The following is a 21,637-nucleotide window of genomic DNA, read 5'->3' on the forward strand; positions in this document are numbered from 1 at the left end:
AAGAGGTAAAGTATCAACCAAAGACAAGCGGAACAAGCCTCCGCTCTCATAGCATTTTCCAACAAAGGTTCCATACTTTGACATAACACATTTATTCGATTCAAACACAAGTTTAAAACCGTCTCGACATAGCAGAGAGCCACTAATAAGATTTTTCCTTATTGAGGGGACATGATGCACGTTCTTGAGTTGCACGGTCTTCTCCGAAGTAAGCTTCAGATCCACCGTACCAACACCATGAACACCAGCACGCGTGCCATTCCCCATCAGCAAGGCTCCACTCCTCCCGACCTAGTAAAAAGAAAACAAGGACTTATCAGCACACACATGTATATTTGCACCTGTATCAACCCACCAATCAAGTGAGGAATAAACTGTAAATGCAGATAAATTACCGTACCCAGCAGCGTCTGCATCAGTCTCAATGGTGTTGACTGTCTTCGCTTTTGGTGGAGGCTTCCACTTAGCCTCAGGACACTCTCTAGAGAAGTGCCCAGTGTTCCCATAAGTGAAGCAGTTCATCTTTGCCTTATCTAATCCCATCTTCTTATTATTACCTTTCTTGAAGAAGGTAGTGGGTTTCTGCTTAAGCTCCTGTTGGGGCTTCTTCTTTTGTGGCTTAGGACAAAACTTTTGCACCACATGTGCACTAGTAGTCGCCTCACCATTCCCGCCCTTGCTCTTTCCCTTAACATCCTTTGCTCTTGCCTTGTCCTCAACATCAAGAGTGCCAACAAGTTCAGCAATGCTAAACTGCTACCTCTTGTGTTTCAAGGTAGTAGCAAAATCAGTCCAGGAAGGTGGCAGCTTAGCAATAATGCACCCTGCCACGAACCTGTCAGGGAGAGGACAGCTGTACAGCTCCAATTCCTTCACCAGTCCCTGTATCTCATGAGCCTGTTCGACTACAGGACGGTTATCAACCATCTTGTAGTCATGGAACTGCTCCATGATGTACAGCTCAGAACCGGCGTCGGAAAGACCGTACCGGGCCTCAAGGGCTTCCCACACAGCTCTGCCAGTCGGGAGTGGTATGTAGGCATCAACCAGAGAATCATTGATGATGCTCAACAGTGCAGCCTTGCACATGGTCTCAGCATGTCCCCAAGCCTGCTCATCCTCATCGGATCTCACAGTAGCAGGCTGCTCATTGAGCACATGACCACAGCGCATGGCCGATAACCATAGAAGGGCTTTCTCACGCCACCTCTTGTAGTGAGTGCCCTCAAACGGCGTAGGCTTTAGCATGCCCGCAAAGCCAACAGATGAAAATGGCCTGAAATTACGTTTTTGGAATGTTGAATAATAAGGCATTTTCATATTTATTTTAATCCATAAAAATAACGTAATAAAAATGAGAGTGAAGTCATGAATAGAAAGACAGAGACAATTCATGACAAATGTTAACATGATGATAAGACAAATTATGGAGCCGAAACATATGTGAAACATTGTTTTACATAGCTGAAGTATCACAGACATGATTATAAATATAAAAGATGTATTCTTAAATATTAAGATCATGATGATCACAAAAATAAAAGAAACCAGAAAACCAGTACTAGCATAATCATTCAGATCAACCAAACAGAGCATGCTGAATATGAAAGCAGTATTGCCTAGGAACATCATGATATTGATGATGAAACTCAGAAGAGGGTGAAGGAGATTATACCCTGCGGCGGAGCCGCTCGCACCAGGAAAAGCCATGATGGTGCTTTGTTGTTGTAGTCGTTCCGCTCGATGCAGTGCAGAAAAGGACGTCGTGAAGAGGCACCGCTATAGGTTCACCAGCGAGTAGTCGTGCCACCACCGACACTCCCCAAAAACGTAATCGCCCGTCTTCACCCGAGCAGGTGAAGCCCACGACGGAGACGCGTTCCGGAGGCCTACTCTTCCATCTCTGGTGCTCGCCGGAGGTGGAACGAGAAGAACTTGTGCTGCTGGAAAGTGGTGTGTTTCGCCAAGAGAACTTAACCGAGAGGGAAGGATTTGTTTTATAGGCAGAGGCCAGAAGACGAGAAGCCGACGGCACCGAGGGGTCACACCTCCCTTCTGCGGTGGGAGAGACGGAGACGGAGAGCCAGAAGTCACGGGAGTTAACAGAAACTCCTCCCTTCAATTCGTCACAGGAAACGGAGTTTTAAAAATAAAGGCCTCGCCCGCCCGTCTGCCTGCCTGCCTGCCTCGCCTCGCCATGCCACGCCCACGGGCTCGGGCCGGGCCAGGCGGCGGCGGCGGCGCGCGCGCGCGCGTGTGGCATCCAAGTGATTCGCTTTTACTTCTCAAATAGATCGATCAGTGATCAGGTATTTAAGTAGAGTCGTCTCTCGATTAAATTCCCATATGGTATAAAAACCATTAATGTACATGTACGGACCATAGAGTTTAATAGAGATATTAAATAAATGGGCCAAGCCCATAATATCTAACAGAAAGAGGGTAGTTTTAATCAAATCCTGTCTTTCTAGTATACCTGTTTATCTTCTGTCTTTTATCAAGATTCCTAAATGGGCCATTAAAATGTTAAATACCCATATGGCTAATTTTCTTTGGGATGATTGTGAGAATAACCATAGATATCATTTAGCCAACTGGGAGTTAGTTTCTATGCATAAAGATTTTGGAGGTCTTGGGATCCCTAATCTAAGAGATCTAAATCTGTGTCTTTTGGCTTCGTGGCTTAAGAGATATAATGTAGATAGAGATAAACTCTGGAAATAGTTAATAGACTTCAAGTATGATACTTTGAATCCTCATGTTCTGCTCACTAGATCTTCTTCTGCCTCTAGTTTTTTAAGGGTTTTATGTGGGCAGCGCAGGCTGCTAAGATGGGGTTTCTGTGGAAAGTTGGGAATGCGAGGAAGGTTAGGTTTTGGGAAGATACTTGGTTAGGATCGTCTAGTCTGGCCATACAGTTTTGGCCTCTTTACCGGATCATCAATGAACATGGGAAGACTGTTGCAGAATTATGGGATGGTTTTCATTTGAAATGTACCTTTAGGAGAACTGTAAATGATGATCTTTATCAGTTATGGTTAGAAGTAGTTGAACTAGTTTCAACAGTTAATCTTTCGGAGGAGGAAGATGAGATGATCTGGAAGTTTTCTTCTAAAGGATCTTACTCTTCTCAATCGCTATACAAAGTTATTAATTTTAGAGGGATTAAGCAAGTGCATGTTTTGGCTGTTTGGGGGATTAAAGTTCCTCCTAGAGTTCATATGTTTTTATGGCTGTTGATTAATAACAGAACTTTAACTAGGGATAATTTAGCCAAACGTAGAAAAGTAGATGATGCTTCTTGTCTTTTCTGTGTGGAGAATGAAAGCTGCCAGCATTTATTTTTTGGTTGTGTGGTTGCTAGGAGATGCTGGTCAGTTGTTGCTGAGTTGTTAGGAATACAAGTAGGTGGAGACATAGTTAGTGTAGGGCAATTGTGGTTGAGTGAAAAAAAGTATAGTGTTATTAACATGATAACTTCTGCTGTGTTGTGGTCGATTTGGAAACTCAGGAATGAGCTTTGTTTTCAGAGGACTGGGTGGAAAAGTATGGAGGTATTGTTCTACAAGATCTTGGGGCTGCTACAGAACTGGATAGTTCTGTGCCCGGTGAACAAAAAGAAGCGGCTGGATGGTTTCTTGGAGGATTTGAAGACTGCTGCAAAGATGATTTACTGGCTTCCCGAGTTCACCAGAAACGTAATGCCAAGTACTTCAAAAGCATGACATCGGTGGCCGTTGATGAAGGTGATCAGTTACCTGGGAAGTGTTCAAGGATGCTGGTCCTGCCGAGTTTTACCTGACGAAGGAGCTAGAACTTTTCAGAGATGTAATAGGGTGTAGTTCTTTAGTGTTGGTCTAAGTGCCTGCTTCTGAAGTTTGCTTTGTACTCTGTCTTCTGTTTGGTTGTTTGCCTGGTAATGGCGGGTGAGTGTTCACCGTCTGGCAGTTGGAGTTTGATGAGCTCTTTGAGCTAACTGCACTGTGAACTTTGGTCTTTTGTTAATGATGAAAGGCCGGGGCGTTTTTGCCCTTGAACTCTAAAAAAAAGTCAAAACGTTAGAACGGATTGAAAAATATGCTGATAAAACGAAGAAAGCACCTTTCTCAAGAGTGTGTGAGGCTATTCATTTGTCAATTTTGGGCATAACTACATAAAAAACAAATAAAAAAAAGAAAGAAGAAGAAGACTGAAGAAACCATGAAGCTCAGATGCATGTAAGAATAAGGCAGAAAGCATCGTATCACCTATTTGCTTGATGATGTGCCTCTTCAGGAAACCAAACACGCAGAAATGCATGGTGCTAATCACGAAGCTAGTGCCGTACTACCAACACACGCAATAGAGGCTTTTATGCTTGGCATATATGAATGCAGGTCAAACAGGAAATTGCATGCCTTTTGCAAGCCAAGAATCACCAAATGCTCCTCTTTTCAACAGAACCATTTGGTCAACAGGGTAATGTCACATGATGATAAAAAAAAACTGTTAGTTTGATATGATGATGGAACATGATGCTATTATAGAGGGTTTATCTTGTTTGACATCTTGGCTTAGACGACAATACGGAAGAGTTCAGTACTTGTTTATGTGATCAAATGTGACTATTGCTAGATGCCACGATCTGTAGATGAGCGTAGCTTGCTAGAGAAGTAAATAAATATTTTAATTTGTAAACAATGTCATTAGTAGGTTGGGGCAGAAGAGTCTTGATAGGGACATGCACAACAAAACAACAAGCAACAACTGAGCTGGGATGACTCCCCAATAGCCGGTTCTGGATGACCGATTCTGAAACTTTCAGACGCGGAATGTGCATACCTTGCAGCAATATAAGGACCATCACAGTAACTCCATTGGCTCATATTGTCTGCAAAAGCAGAGCAGGGTGGAGCTGACACCATATTTCGGCAAACTATCCCTACATTGCCTTCACTCTTCATCCAGGCAGATCGAGGATGACATTAAAGTGTTAAACGGAACACATTTTGAAAAATAAAATTTTGCGCAAATGGTCAGAGAGAAAGAGACCGTCAGAACACGTACGTGGGCTTATAGGATAAAGTTTAGAGCTCATTTGTATCCCCTATAGGGTGTAAAAAACAAGCCTCACTAGGGGATGATGAAAACCTCCTCTCCCACCTTCCCTATAAAATAGGGAGAGGGGAAAGGTGGAGACGGGGGCTAGTTTCTCACTCTTTTTGGTTCTCTCTTTCTCTCCACTCCCGTATCTCTCGTGTATTGTTCTACAGCTTCCACAATGGTGTAACACTCAGTTTCCTCTTCTAGCTCCACCACCTCTAGATCCTGTACAACATTATCGCTTGGGCTAGCTTCCAACCCATTTGCTGCGGTGCCCTCCGCAGCCTGGCTGTTTACATCACTCAATCTTTTAGTTTCCCTTGACAATGGCACCACCCAGCCACTTAGTTTGGCTGAACTTAACGGCAGTCCACATCAGCCACGAGCTGGTCGAAGATCTTGTTGGCTTTAGAACCAGGAAGAGGAGGTCGGGGTTGTTAATGATGGCTGACCCTCAAGGCGCTTCAATTTAAATTTGAAAACAACATGGTCTTACACTCCGTTCTGCACCCAGTCATCTACAACCTTGTAAAGTCCATCGTAGGTGTAGACCTTTTTAGTATAGCTATTCTTTGACAAATGACCTCGAATAACTCAGACAGGATTATCATTGTCCCTGCTATTCTTCAATGCTAAATTTCCATGTGTTAACTGTTCAGAGCCAACGCCGCCGGTGGGCGCTGCATCAGGCAAGCGTCGGAGGATGGGCGGATGGCGACCTCGGCCCGGTATTAAAGAACGCGGGTGGCCCAGCCTGTCGAGCGGACATTGGGCCCCGATTGTTCGGATAGGCCATGTCGATTTGGTTCTTAAATGGGCCATAGTTTTGGTAGTTTTGGTGCGGAAATCTTCTTTGCCGAACAATCCGCGAGCGCGAGACCGCGATCGGAAAAAAATATTCGGTTTGGGTGATTGTTTGGATAAACCATATTTGTCACGTCGATTGAACTGAACTGGGAGAAAATTTTGTTTATTTCGCTTTCTACGAATTCAAATTCACAGAATCACATGTATTGGTTGAAAATTGCTTTATCTATGGAAAACATTTGTGACATGAACTCGGTGTCGTTTAATTGAAGTAAGATGGATTGTTTCTATCCTACGTGCAAATAGCTAACTCACTATCTACGGAGTATTTTTGGAAGATGGAGTGGGTTATATAATAGTTTACATTAGTATTTTACCTTTTCGGAGCATATGACTCATGCAATAAAGACGCCATCTCATCTCTTGAGCATTTATAGTGGTAATATGTTGTCTTGCTCATCACATGCTCGCAAAAGAGATAAGATGGTGATCTCAGTTCCAATCATCAAACCGATATAAGGACACCCACAGTGGTGGGTTGGTTTATCTATCACAAGAACAACCACATACTCAAAACGGTGGAGTCGATTCTTGAGCCAAAAGACAACATGGGTCTAGCAAAAAAATAAAAAAAATATGCACGATTCTTCCCCAACCACATATCCTGTGGCAGGTGGGTGGAATCCATTTTCTATTCATCAAGATCGACTCTGAGGTATGAACCGACTCTTCTCTCTCTTCCATGATTCGCTTTCGCTAGTTGTTGGTTAGATTCTCGGAGAATCCACGTCGGGGGTACGTTATAAGGGTTTTGTATGAATGTTGCAAAAGCAGATTAACATGTTGCATATGTTGCAACGGTTGTACACGTATGTTGCAAACGTCTGTTCTCAATGTTTCATCTATTTTTTTAGACGTATGTTGCAAGTGTGTTTATCTTGATGTTGCATATGTTTCACATATATGTTGCAAGTGTTTTATCTGGATGTTACGTATGTGTTGCAATTGTTTTCAAATGTTTTTTCAGGTGTTTTTGCAAGTGTTTCAGATGCATGTTTTTAAATGTTTTATCTGTCTTCGGACGTATGTTGCAAGTGTTGTATCTGGATGTTTCAAAAGTAAATCGGATGTTGCATCTCTCTCCTCGCTTTCAGCTGCCTCGTCTTAACCTGGTGTTTCCTCCTCGCCTTCTTTGCCTTGCATCCTTCTCAAACTGCGGAGGGGGCACAGCGAGGGCCGGCGAAGTGGGTGAGCTGGGGGTGGCGGATGGGACGCGTGGGGGGATTACGGCACGAACGCGAGCGCACGCTATCCCCTTCCGTTACGTGGGCAGGTAGCGCTTCGGTCCCCTTTAGTTTTCTATTTTACGCAGGATGCTGAGATGGTCCGTTGGTGGGCCACGATGCCATCCCATATGGTTTGGTTGGCTGGGGACTGGGAGATGCGTTCGGACGCGCTGCTGGCGCCGGACGTCCGGGCACTAGTCCCCCTTATTAAAATAGATGGCGCGATAGTTGCATAAATCTCCAAGTGGGTTCAACAAGTTATAACCCTCGAACATGTATGTTAGTTAGGAAAAATATTAAACTAGAGGTGAAACTTCCAAGGATTAGTATATGTATGTTTCTTTATCTCCATTCAGAATGACGCAAGTGGATACGATAGGATAGGAGTATACACCAGGAATCATAAGCTAAAATTTGATTGAGAAGGAAGACTTCTTGAGTCAAGTCAACTAAGAAAACCAGGTTGACAGGTGACACCGACTAATGATGGTATCAATTGAGAAAGTATGCCGAACCTATATTATAGTGTGACAAAAAAAAGTTTCTGAAGATCATGATTTAGGTTGTAATAGCAGTTGCTTTGCAATTGTGATTCAAATCTATCTAATATTTATTTCTTATCTCAAAAAGAATAAAAGTCCTTGTTGAAGTCCTTCATGATAGGCTTTTCTAAATCTGGGAAGTTTCTCTTTTCACGGCATTGGATAGTTTGATTGCTTCCTTAATCACTACTTGTGGAAGGACGACACAAACATGAATTCATAAACAAAAAGAAAATTCACAGACACTTGTTCTTATCACATAAAAAAGGCCTTTTATGCGAGAGCAATAGAGGTTGAGTACCTACTTTAGTTTAGTTTCCTATCTGAACCTCGCTATACAAAATCTATACCACTGTGGAGCATATAATGTTGTCAACAATGAATTTTCTTGATAACTATTTAGCTATTTAGATTTAGAATATCAAATGTTCCCATTAAAAACTTTGAAAAATATAAAATAAAGGCTTCTTGGTTTAAAATTTCATAAAATTTCGGGATCATTTTCTTGGGTTTAGCCGCCTTCTCCAAAAAAAACTACTCAGACTGAAATCTCGTTTGGCTTTTGTATCTTTGTAGTCTCGTTCCTAAGGTTGACATCACTAGCTCGTTTGTTTGGTGAGAAAAAATGAGATTTCAAATCACCCCTGATCTTCTTTTTGTCCTTCAGTTTCATACTTATAACAAGAGTAAAGCCTGATCCCCCCCCCCCTGAACTTGTGCTAAATTTTAAAAATACCCTTGTACTTAAATACCAGGCAACCTACCACCTTAACTTAAAAACTGAATAAACTAAATTACCCATCCCACCCCAATAATAATTCAGAGTGCTTTTGATGGTAGTTTTGACTTATGTAGCATGTAGGCTCCACATGTCTTATTTAAGTCATGCAGTAGTTTATTAAATATTTGAGATTCTATATGATCTCAAATTAAACAAAATTCAACTATAAAGTTTCAGATCTCTTCAAGCACTACAAATTTGCCATAGAGTGTGTCTCCATCCAAGGTCGTTTGAAAATTTCAAAAAAAAACTAGATAACATAAATTGAATATTTGGGCCTCTAAACGATCTCAAATAAATAGGTTTTCATCCACAAAATTATAGATTGCATTGAGATCTATAACTTTGTGTAGACCGTGTCAATTACCGAGGTCATTTGAAAAATTGAAAGTTATTTTTTTAAGAAATTAAAACCAATATTTGGGTCTCTAAACGATCTCATATAAAAAAAATATGTCAACACAAAGTTGTAGATCGCATTTAGAGCCAAAAATTGGTATAAACAATGTCAACATCCAAAAAATAAAAAAAAATGAATTTCAAATCTGAGAACTTAAAAATAAATATTTGGGACTTTAAATAATCTTAAATAGAAAATTTGTCAACAACAAAGTTACATACCACATCGAGAGCTACAAATTTGGTATAGCCTATCTTAACATCATGTATCATTTAAAAAATTCAAATTTTTGAATTTTAAAATCTAATAACTTATAACAAATATTTGATCCTATAAAAGATCTCAAATAAAAATGTTTTCAACTATAAAGTTGTAGATCGCTTAAAAATCTACAATATTTATATAAAATTAGTATTCATCCGACTTAATATGAAAAAGTTGTGACTTTTTTATATAAAAGCAAGAGAGAGCGCCCATGTGGACCCCACTGCCATACCAGCAAAACTACCTAGGAAATCACTTTAAATGGTAAAGGGAGGTATTTTACCTGGTTTTAAAAGTTGAGGTAATAAGTCGTCTGATATTTGATTTTGAGAATATTTTAAAAATTCAGCGATAAATTTAGGGAGACAAACGGACATTACTCTAGTAATAATCACCGGTGATGGTGAGCATCTTCGTGAATAGGCCACCACGTCTCTAAAAAACAACTTGAAAATGTGAAAAATAAGAAACACCAACCACGGAAGTTGACTTTCATCCATTCATCCTATTTATCTCAATCGCTGATCTAGTTTTTGTCATTTGAACGGGCGTATAGCATAGAAATGCAGAATATAAAACAAACAGGTTGCCTACAAAGAACTGCAAGTAGCTACTTATAAATCAAACCGGCCGGCAGTGAAAATGTAAGCGGCATTTATAAAGTGTAATATCCAAAGATGTAGGGGTCCTCTCCTCTTACGCAATATGTTAGAAATCAAACATGACAAAGTCAAACTTTGACCCAGCTGATGTCTTCCGGATTGCTCATCGAATGTTTGGACACATGCATGGAGTATTAAATATAGACTAATTAAAAAATTAATTGCATAGTTTGCGACTAATTTGCGAGATGAATCTTTTGAGTCTAATTAGCCCATGATTTGACAATATGGTGCTACAGTAAATATGTTCTAATTATGGATTAATTAGGCTTAATAAATTTTTCTCGTGGAGTACTGACGGATTATGTAATTTATTTTTTTATTAGTATCCGAATACCCCATGTAATATCCTCCCGACACACCTCCTAAATTTTAGTCGGTGGATCAAACACCCCCTAATTCGTACAAACATTGACAAAAATTGAAAAAAAAAAATGAAAACATGCTTCAAGGTCTTCTCTCTTATCAACGCTGGACGCGCAACGGCTGAACCCAAATCCTCAATCATCATCATGGATACAATATTCATCCACCTTCTCCTCTCGTTTATGCTACTTTGTCCCATAGCCATCGCCGCCGACGTGTCGGACACGCTCGGCAAGGGCCGGAACATCACCGACGGCGAGACGCTCGTCTCAGCCGACGGGACATTCACCTTGGGATTCTTCTCTCCTGGGGCGTCAACCAAGAGATACCTCGGCATCTGGTTCTCGGCGTCCAGTGTCGCCGTCTGCTGGGTGGCAAACGGTGACCGCCCTGTGAACGGCAACTCCGGCGTGCTGGTCGTCAGAGACACGGGAAGCCTTGTGCTGCTAGACGGCTCTGGCCAGGTCACATGGTCATCGAACTCCACCAGCTCCTCGTCATCGGCGGAGGCGCAGCTCCTCAACTCCGGCAACCTCGTCGTCCGCGACGGAGGCAGCAGCAGCAGCGCCATCCTGTGGCAGTCGTTCGATCACCCGTCGAACACCATGCTGTCCGGCATGAAGCTGGGCAAGAACAAGTGGACCGGCGCCGAGTGGTACCTCACGTCGTGGCGCTCAGCCGACGACCCGTCGCCGGGGGCCTACCGCCGCGCGCTGGACACCAGCGGGCTGCCCGAGCTTGTCGTGTGGCAGGGCAACGTCAGGACCTACCGCACTGGCCCGTGGAACGGCCGGTGGTTCAGCGGCGTCCCGGAGGCGTCGGCGTACAATAATTTGATCTGGTACCAGGTGACGACAAGCCCGGCGGAGATATCCTACGGCTACACCTCCAACCCCGGCGTCGCATTGACTCGTGTTGTGCTGACCGACACCGGCATGGCCAAGCGCCTGGTGTGGGACTCGGGCGCCCGGACGTGGCAGACCTTCTTCCAGGGACCGAGGGACCTCTGCGACGCCTACGGCAAGTGCGGGGCGTTCGGGCTGTGCGACGCCGGCGCGGCGTCGACGTCGTTCTGCAGCTGCCTCACGGGGTTCAGCCCCGCGTCGCCGCCGGCGTGGTCCTTGAGGGATACCTCAGGCGGATGCAAGCGGAATGTGAAGCTGGACTGTGCCAATAATGGCAGTGGCACCACGACGACGACGACGGACGGTTTTCTGTTGTTCCTCGGAGTGAAGCTTCCCGACACACGCAACGCGACGGTGGACATGAGCATCACGGTGGAGGACTGCATGGCGAGGTGCCTCGCCAACTGCTCGTGCTTGGCCTACGCCGCCCCAGATATCCGCGGTGGCGACGTCCGCAGCGGCTGCGTGATGTGGACGGGTGACATCATCGACCTTCGGTACGTGGACAAAGGGCAAGATCTGTACCTGAGGCTGGCCCAGTCTGAGCTGCCGGTGGCGCCCTCGCCGCGGCGGCGGCCATTCCCTACTGCACCAGTTGTCGGTGCATCCGCAGCCGCCGTCGCTGCCGTGGTTCTTATTGTTTTGTTGGTCGTACTTGTGAGGAGGCTCCGGCAACCTATAATCCCAGGTAAAATTACTGACCCAATTGTTTGTTTTAACTTTGAACATTTCAGATTACCATAAAAGGGCAACACACCATGCTAACATATGTGTTGACTGTTGAGTTTTCCAGCTGTTCAGAGTGCCTCTTCGGGTGTACCTTCTACTGAACTACGCAGACCTCCGTTGGTCCCTTCTGTTGGACAACGTAGTCCTGTTCTCAACGTGCCTTCTGTTGAACTGTCTACTTTGAGGAGGACTACAAATGATTTCTCTGTAGACAATGTCATTGGCCGTGGAGGATTCAGCACCGTATTTGAGGTCCGTGTTCATGTTACCAAACGCTATAATGACAGAGAATACTTCCGACAGCTAGTATACTAGTATTGTTCATATGACAAGATAAATAATCAAAGCATGAGCATAGCTACAGCTTTCATCTTGAAGGACGGAACTCTAAAATATTTTCATCTTGACTGTACATAGGAGTATTTCACACCTGCTTTGCAGTTTGCACTGGAAGTAGTGTATTTTACTGTTCTGACATTCATAGCTGACATGACTGTGCAATTACCAGGGAAATTTAACTGATGGTAGAAAGGTTGCTGTAAAGAGGATCACACAATCTTATCTTACCGATGAAGGTGGTGAAATTTTCATGAGAGAAGTGCAACTGATGTCAGAGCTCAAGCATGACAATCTTGCTCAGCTCCTTGCTTATTGCAAGGATGGAAATGAGCGGATACTAGTCTACGAGTACATGGAGAACAGGGGCTTGAACCTTTACATATTCGGTACTTGCATGCTTTCAATTTATAATGCACAGATTATTGATATCCGTATAGATGTATGATCACAATGTTCAGCTACTTCCAAGCGCTCATCTGCTCTGTGTGTGACTGACAGCGAGAGATCCCAGCCACCGTGCCCGTGCTTTGTTGAATTGGGAGCGGAGGCTGGAGATAATTGTAGGGGTTGCCAAAGGCGTTGCTTATCTGCATGGACAGGAAGTGATACACAGGGATCTGAAACCATCAAATATCCTCTTGGATGAAAATTGGAGAGCTAAGATTGCAGATTTTGGCGCTGCAAAAGTTTACGTCGATGGCCAGACGAATCCGACACTAGTACAGACAGAGTATGACTGAAACCTGACCCCCTCGGCTACGGTTTCAATTCAAGTGCAGTAGAATCACTAGGTTACATGCATATATAACACTAGCGTGGGTGGCCATGCTTCGCGTGGGAAGGAGGTGGGAAAAAAAATGAAATTTTTTTTATTGGGCGGAGATTGTTCTTTTTTCGAGGAAAAAAAAAAGAAAACTTATCGGGCGCCGGATGAACAGTAGCGCGTCGTCACTGTTGATCAACAGTGATATGCGTCTGCGAGAACCCTGATGAACAGTGCGTGACGCTGTGACACCCCTCAAATTTAAAGTCCTTACTGGCGTGGGTGCCCATGCTTCGCGTGGGAAGGAGGTGGGGAAAAAAATGGGAAATTTTTTTATCGGGCTGACACGGTTCTTTTTCGGAAAAAAAAACCCTTATCGGGCGCCGGGTGAATAGTAGCGCCCCGGTACTGTTGAACTATAGGATTCTGAGTCGGAAAAAACCTTATCGGCCGCCGGATGAACAGTAATGCGCCCTGGTACTGTTGATCTACAGGATTCTGAGTGTGTGATACGCCGATAAACAGTGCGCGACGATGTGACACCCCCTCAAATTTAAAGTTCTTGCTAGCAGGTAACCCGCGCTTCGCGCGGGAAACAGTGAACGTTAAAAAAAAGGAGCGCGGGAAACAGTGAACGCCAAAAAAAAGGTTGGTACTGTTCCTTAGCGGTCGGGTACTGTTCATCTATAGGGTCTGTGCGCGTCGGATGAACAATGATGCGCGCTGTGACACCCCTCAAATTTATAGTCTTTTATAGATATAGATTAGTGAACTTAACTATGATGTAGTTGCTTCTGTTTTCTGTTCACATCCACTGCATGCTTCTGTTTTCTGTTCTCAATGCCAATTGCCAAATCCTCAACTTACTGAACTGTTTATATTGGCAAAAGGGGATATAGGGCTCCAGAGTACACAGCGCAAGGGCCGCAGCTGACGCTGAAGTGCGACGTGTATAGCTTCGGAGTCGTCCTGATCGAGATCATCAGTGGCAAAAGGAACACTAGCACCCCAAAGCTCCTTTGTCATGTGAGCAAACAGCTAAAACACCGCGAGTTTCTGCAAGAAGATGATCCCTTTTGTCCATGAATTGAACTGCATTATTCTCTCTGCATTTCTTGCAGGCCCAGGAATCTTGGAACCAGCATAAGATCAAGGAGGACCTTCTGGATTCAGCCGTGGGCCAACCGGAGCCGGAGATCCTCCTTCAGCTGGAGAGATGCGTGCAGGTCGGCCTTCTCTGCGTGCAGCAGTCGCCCGCCGACAGGCCATCCATGGCTGAAGTAGTCGCGATGCTGACGACGAACGGCAGCAGCAGCTCGTCGCAGGCCCGTCGTCCGGACAGCAGTGCCGCCGCGTCTCCTCTCGCGACGCAGGACGCGTCTGGCGCACACGGCAACTCCATCTATCTCACGTAGACGACGTAGCAAGTCCAGGTGTGGAAATCTGACACAGGAAGGGCGCCAAACAGCAACCCCTGCACGCGGTTGCCAATTTCTGATCTCAGACTTGAATTGGATCACCGTATTGGTTAGTGATTGCTGCTACACAATTTGTAGCATTGCAGTTGCAGGAATGTGCTTGTGGTACGGTGGTAGGATTGTCCAGTGAGGCGCTACCCATCAGGGTCTAGTGTCGTACCTGAAAAATATGGTGTGTGGTGTGAGTGTGAGGTGTGTGAGTTTGTGTGCGTCCAAGTTGTACCCGATCAAAATATATATATATATATATAAATAATTGCTACTTGGTTAGTTACTTTTTTGCCTCTTCTTTTTTAATACAGAGGAAAGCCCTGCTTTTATAGAAAGAAACTTTTTTTCCTCTTCTCCCCGTGTAGCGAATTCATGTTGCTGAATTATTACGAAAGAGTTCATGGGAACTTTTATGAAAGAGTAGTATTGTACTGTACAGCAAATCAGCGGTTCTTTTCCCGTTTACATGCATGCATGTCAGTCAATCATCGACTTGTTTGCAAGTCTGCAGCGATGTGAATACAAAAAAACGTTCCATTTGCACTCTCTTGTGTCAGTGTGATGGAAGTCAAGAAAGCAAACCAGTGACTTACTCATGGCCACATGCAAATAAGCCCAAAAGTAGTGCCGGCCATACGTGCCGAATTTAATTGCAATCAATTAGAAGAATAAAGAAGAATTACTGCATTTCTTAACTTATTTTTTCTCTTTCTATTTTTCTTCTTTTTTATTTTAAGGCACGGTCGGTCATGAAAAACAAAAGAAGTGTTGGCCGGGCCACGGTTTAGAACGACCCAGCAGCATCCATTTTTACTACCGGACAAGAGTAGCCGCAATGTTACGGTCCATCGACATCCATTTAACTACCGTATAAGTTTGCTAAAAAAAATCTACCGTATAAGTGCATCCGAAGTGTGGTAAAAATGTTGCTTGGATATTAAAGAGAAATTTACAGCACCGATTTTGCCACTACTACACTCCAACAAATGTTCATATTGCATGGATGTTCAAGGTATAAAATATTATTCAACCTAGCTAAGTTAGATAACCATAGGGGTAATTTGTGGCATCCGGTTCAAGTAAGTTGCTGCATTTTGATGCTACAGCTGTACCAGATGAGAGGCATTAAAAAAAAAAGTTGCTGCATTTTAATGTCTTGCCTTTGAATTTTGCCATCCGTCGTCGTCCCCTCGCCGCTGACCACTTTCCAAACATATGTAACCTAAAGCTGCTTTCTAGATGCAGTTGTTTTTACGTAGTAGGGCCTTGTTTAGATCACCTCCAAATTCCAAGTTTTTTCACTCTCTCTCCATTACATCAATTTTTAGCAGTTTGCATGGAGCATTAAATGTAGGTAAAAAAAATAACTAATTACACAGTTTAGTTCGAAATCACGAGATGAATCTTTTGAGTTTAGTTGGTCCACGATTGGACAATATTTACCAAATAAGACGAAAGTGTTACTATTCATCAGGGTGAAATTTTTTGCAATCTAAACATGGCCTAGTTGCAATTTTCGCAGCACCTTAGATATACCTTTTTACTTTCCGCGTTTTGAAATGTGTCAGCAGCTCTGCATCGTCGACATCACACCGTGGCGCAACCGCGCGAGTGTGAACGACGTCGCCCAAGGTGGTGTGCACGACGTCAGCCCACGGCGCAGCGCGCGGGAGCGAAGGCCCAGCTCAAGAGTCCAGGGCCCAGAGTGGGCTTGACCCATTCCAGCTGGAGAAACGTGGTGTGTAAACCCTGCCTTCTAAGCACTCCTCTGTTCTAAGCTACTCTTCCGAACTATCCTATCTATTGCTTGTGCTTACAGTTACAGCATGACGCATCCCTCATGCGCCAGCCCCGACGGCGACGCGGGGCTGAACCCCTTGCTTGGCGCAGCGCCGCAGCTGCAAGAACAACGTGGACGCCGCGTTGACGTTGCACACGCCGAACGGCCCGCACCTGGAGTACGCGTCGCGCACGTCCCCTCGGCGCGCCCTAGAACGTCTTCCACGCCCGGCTGCTAGATCTGATAAGTCATGATTAAAAGTACCGTTGATTGATTTGGTGTGAGAGAAAAATACTATTCGTTGGCTGAAAAAGTACGGCTTAAGCCAAACAGGCCCAAACGCCAAACCAACAGGGCGCTGGTCCCAGACCAGGCGCGGCATTATCTATCGCGCCGTTTTCGGTCACCACGACACGCAACCTGTTCGCTTGTTGGTTTCAACCAGCCCAAACCAGCCAGCCAACAGTGTTTTTCTCTCACAATAAACCAGCACCAGCTCAAACCAGCCGAGAAACCAACCCGCGAACAGGCCGAATCTAAGAACGCCCCGGCCTTGCATGGTTGCTTGCCATAACCCATATGTGATCTCGCCCGCCGGGGTTAACCGTCAGCTGAGCCTGAGCGCCTGAGCTGATACAAACTTAGTAATAGGAAAACGATATACAGTGTGAAACTTCGGCAGCCTGAGACAGTGAGACTATCTGCCCTGAAGATCCGTGTACGTTAATTGATTCCCTGATTCAGTATTGTTGTCATCCGCAGGAAGACGAGGAGCCCTCCCAACAAAAAATGCAGCTTGCTTCGGAGACGGAATCGTAACATCACCGCTCAACATCCTGAGCACCAGGGACATGGTTGGCCTCTCAGCTGGTAACTCCTGCACGCACAGGAGACCCACCTGAATGCATCTGCAGACTTCGTCGTAAGTGTATGTGGTTCCCATGAGCGGATCGATAAGCTCTGAGACACTGCCTTCCTTCCACAGGGTCCATGCCTGGAACATACGTTGTGAAATAGATAAGGCAATTGTGGCAAGCAAAAAGTTCATGGTTATTTTCTAGTTTTGATTTGACAAGTATGGTGAGTGGAGGAGACAGTGCTATCTTACATAGCCCAATTGGTTCATTGACCATTCGTCGTCGACAAAAGAGCTGTTCCTGCGGCCACTCACAATCTCGAGGACCAGCACACCAAAACTGAAGACGTCAGATTTATCAGAGAATTTGCCCTCCATTGCATACTCCGGGGAGATGTAGCCACTGCGTTCCACAGATTTTATCGCATTAGCTTGTAGCCAGGTGATGCTATGTCTACTAGAATAAGAATTAATTTGTCTATTATCCGAATAAAGCAGTCAGATCAGAAAGGTTACAATAAAGAAGATGCAATTACTGAGCAGCACTAAACCAACTATTATAGAAGCAGGTGAATGCAATGGAACTCCCTGTTCAGCTGTATGATGTAGAGAAAAAGAGAAAAACAGCCTTACTAGGTTCCGACAATTCAGCGAGTAAGGTCTTGAAGCTGGTGTTCGCCGAAAATTCTAGCCATGCCAAAGTCCGATATCTTGGGGTTGAAATCATCATCTAGTAAAATGTTGCTTGCTTTGAGATCCCTATGAACAATTTTCAGCCTGGAATCCTGATGAAGGTACAGTAACCCTCTTCCAATTCCCTGAATAATCTTGTATCGCAATTTCCAGCCTAATACAAGTCTCTTACTTTCATCTGAAAAAAATATAGAAAGTACTAAATGTCCATAGAAAAATTCATTTCCTGGCTGACTGTATAAAGTATTCGTATAAATTCAGAACTGCAAGTGACTGAAACTTACTGAAAATAAATGAGTCAAGACTCTTGTTGGGCATGTACTCATACAACATCATCTTCTCTTCTCCATGAATACAACAACCAAAAAGCCTCACTAAGTTCCGGTGTTGCAGCTTGGATAGCACCGTCACCTCATTCTTGAACTCTTCCAATCCCTGCCCGGAGCTTTTAGATAGCCTCTTAATAGCAATCTCTTGGCCATCTGGTAGTATCCCCTGGAGATACCATCAAATATCCACTATGGTTATCCAGATGAAAAGGATTAATTAAACAAACTCAACCATATCATAACAGTTGGAGGAAGTATATGAAGTTTCCAATACTCCACCTTGAAAACTGGACCAAATCCACCTTCGCCAAGCTTTTCACTGAAATTGTTCGTTGCTGTATAAACAGTGCTGAACTCAACTAATGGTGCGCTCAAAATTGATCTTTTCACCGAATCATCTTCATATATGTTATAATCTGCAGCTGATGTTGATCTATCTTCTCCAGTAATCTGAAATAATGGTTTCCGTGTTCTCCGTGCGCCTGCAATTTGGTGAAAAGTTAACAAAGTGACAAACATACTCCTTTTTGTTTGGAGCATTCAACAAACCTACATAACAATCCATGTAAATAAAACAATGACAGTTACTTCTAAAAATCTGCGGCCATGGAAATTAGACTGATACTGAATCAAATATCAACGTGCAAGTTTCATAATCTGAGCAACAGCGGGATTTGGAAAGTCAAAACGTTAGAACGGATTGAAAAATATGCTGATAAAACGAAGAAAGCACCTTTGTCAAGAGTGTGTGAGGCTATTCATTTGTCAATTTTGGGCATAACTACATAAAAAAACAAAAAAAAGAAAGAAAGAAGAAGAAGACTGAAGAAACCATGAAGCTCAGATGCATGTAAGAATAAGGCAGAAAGCATCGTATCACCTATTTGCTTGATGATGTGCCTCTTCAGGAAACCAAACACGCAGAAATGCATGGTGCTAATCATGAAGCTAGTGCCGTACTACCAACACACGCAATAGAGGCTTTTATGCTTGGCATATTTGAATGCAGGTCAAACAGGAAATTGCATGCCTTTTGCAAGCCAAGAATCACCAAATGCTCCTCTTTTCAACAGAACCATTTGGTCAACTGGGTAATGTCACATGATGATAAAAAAAAACTGTTAGTTTGATATGATGATGGAACATGATGCTATTATAGAGGGTTTATCTTGTTTGACATCTTGGCTTAGACGACAATACGGAAGAGTTCAGTACTTGTTTATGTGATCAAATGTGACTATTGCTAGATGCCACGATCTGTAGATGCCACGACTGAACGCGTAGCTTGCTAGAGAAGTAAATAAATATTTTAATTTGTAAACAATGTCATTAGTAGGTTGGGGCAGAAGAGTCTTGATAGGGACATGCACAACAAAACAACAAGCAACAACTGAGCTGGGATGACTCCCCAATAGCCGGTTCTGGATGACCGATTCTGAAACTTTCAGACGCGGAATGTGCATACCTTGCAGCAATATAAGGACCATCACACTAACTCCATTGGCTCATATTGTCTGCAAAAGCAGAGCAGGGTGGAGCTGACACCATATTTCGGCAAACTATCCCTACATTGCCTTCACTCTTCATCCAGGCAGATCGAGGATGACATTAAAGTGTTAAACGGAACACATTTTGAGAAATTAAATTTTGTGCAAATGGTCAGAGAGAAAGAGACCGTCAGAACACGTACGTGGGCTTATAGGATAAAGTTTAGAGCTCATTTGTATCCCCTATAGGGTGTAAAAAACAAGCCCCACTAGGGGATGATGAAAACCTCCTCTCCCACCTTCCCTATAAAATAGGGAGAGGGGAAAGGTGGAGACCGGGGCTAGTTTCTCACTCTTTTTGGTTCTCTCTCTCTCCACTCCCGTATCTCTCATGTGTATTGTTCTACAGCTTCCACAATGGTGTTACACTCAGTTTCCTCTTCTAGCTCCACCACATCTTGATCCTGTACAACATTATCGCTTGGGCTAGCTTCCAACCCATTTGCTGCGGTGCCCTCCGCAGCCTGACTGTTTACATCACTCAATCTTTTAGTTTCCCTGGACAATGGCACCACCCAGCCACTTAGTTTGGCTGAACTTAACGGCAGTCCACATCAGCCACGAGCTGGTCCAAGATCTTGTTGGCTTTAGAACCAGGAAGAGGAGGTCGGGGTTGTTAATGATGGCTGACCCTCAAGCCGCTTCAATTTAAATTTGAAAACAACATGGCCTTACACTCCATTCTGCACCCAGTCATCTACAACCTTGTAAAGTCCATCGTAGGTGTAGACCTTTTTAGTATAGCTATTCTTTGACAAATGACCTCGAATAACTCAGACAGGATTATCATTGTCCCTGCTATTCTTCAATGCTAAATTTTCATGTGTTAACTGTTGAGAGGCAACGCCACCGGAATTTTTTTTAATTTTAATACTTTTTGGAAACTAATTTTAAATCTAACACGGTCGGGTTTTTTAAACTAAACACTTTTGGCCGCATCTATTGCCCTGGCGTGGCCAAATGCCTGTGCCGCGCCATGCATGGTGGCGCGACAGCGGGCTGACGTGGCGGCGACTGGAATCACTGACCGTGACATGGCAGGGCTCTGCCGCGCCACCGATCTTGGCATGGCACTGCAGCGCCTTGATCCGTGGCGCGACAGAGCCGAATAAAACCCCCGCCGCGTCCCGCGTCCGCCAGTGGTCGAGCAGCCGCCGTTGCCCGAGCAGCGTAGCAAGGACGCGCGACCGCCGCGCCCGTGTCTGCTCGCGCCAGCCCGCCGCCGAGCACGGCACGGCCGCCGTGCCCGCACGCCGGCACGCCACCCCCTCCGGCCACGCACGGCGGCTGCCCGCCAAGGCCTGCGCCCGCGTCTCCTGGACCGGTCTAGCACGCTGCAGCGAGGTACTCCCCTAATATAGTTAATAAAGTTAGTAAAATTGTTAAAGTATAGTTAGTATAGTTAGTAAAGATAGTTAGTTTAGTTAGTATAGGTAATATAGTAAGTTAGTATAGGTAGTTTAGTTAGTACAGTTATTGAATCTAGTTATACATTGAATTTAGTCTAATTAGTTGTTGTAGTTAGCCTTGTATAGATGTTAATATTAGATTAGTTAGTATAGTTATAGTTAGAATATTTATTAATATTACTATGGACATTACATACGACGATTTCGACGACTTAATGAAGTTTCTTAAAATGCTTTTGCAGATAGATTGTTGTGTTAGAGTTTTGTACGGAGGAAATGTTAGGAGAGAAGATGGTATGTTTGAGAATATAGAAGAATAATTGAAATGGTTTGATATGGAAGAAGAATTGGAATGGTATCCTCAAACATACCATCGTCTCTCATAACACTTCCTCCATACAAAACTCTAACACAACAATCCATCTGTAAAAGCATTTCAAGAAACTTCATCAAGTCGTCGAAATCATCGTACGTAATGTCCATAGTAATATTAATACATATTCTAACTATAACTATATTAACTAATCTAATATTAACATCTATACAAGACTAACTACAACAACTAATTAGACTAAATCCAATGTATAACTAGACTCAACAACTGTACTAACTAAACTACCTAACTTTT

At 43.9% G+C, this 21,637-nt stretch overlaps 1 protein-coding gene and 1 pseudogene across 1 annotated transcript; one reads left to right on the top strand and one right to left on the bottom strand.

The window, feature by feature from the left end:
- Window positions 1-10,336: 10,336 nt before the first annotated feature.
- LOC136498393 (G-type lectin S-receptor-like serine/threonine-protein kinase At4g27290) lies at window positions 10,337-14,624 on the top strand. Its single transcript, XM_066494320.1, has 6 exons — window positions 10,337-11,783; window positions 11,889-12,076; window positions 12,333-12,549; window positions 12,662-12,893; window positions 13,817-13,952; window positions 14,048-14,624. The coding sequence occupies exons 1-6, from the start codon at window positions 10,337-10,339 to the stop codon at window positions 14,339-14,341; spliced, it is 2,514 nt and encodes an 837-aa protein (XP_066350417.1). The 3' UTR covers window positions 14,342-14,624.
- A 2,248-nt stretch (window positions 14,625-16,872) lies between these two features.
- On the bottom strand, window positions 16,873-19,046 carry LOC136495236 (G-type lectin S-receptor-like serine/threonine-protein kinase At1g11410; annotated as a pseudogene).
- Window positions 19,047-21,637: the final 2,591 nt, after the last annotated feature.

The sequence above is a fragment of the Miscanthus floridulus genome, chromosome 12 (genome assembly GCF_019320115.1).
Source record: "Miscanthus floridulus cultivar M001 chromosome 12, ASM1932011v1, whole genome shotgun sequence".
Taxonomy (NCBI): Eukaryota; Viridiplantae; Streptophyta; class Magnoliopsida; order Poales; family Poaceae; genus Miscanthus; species Miscanthus floridulus.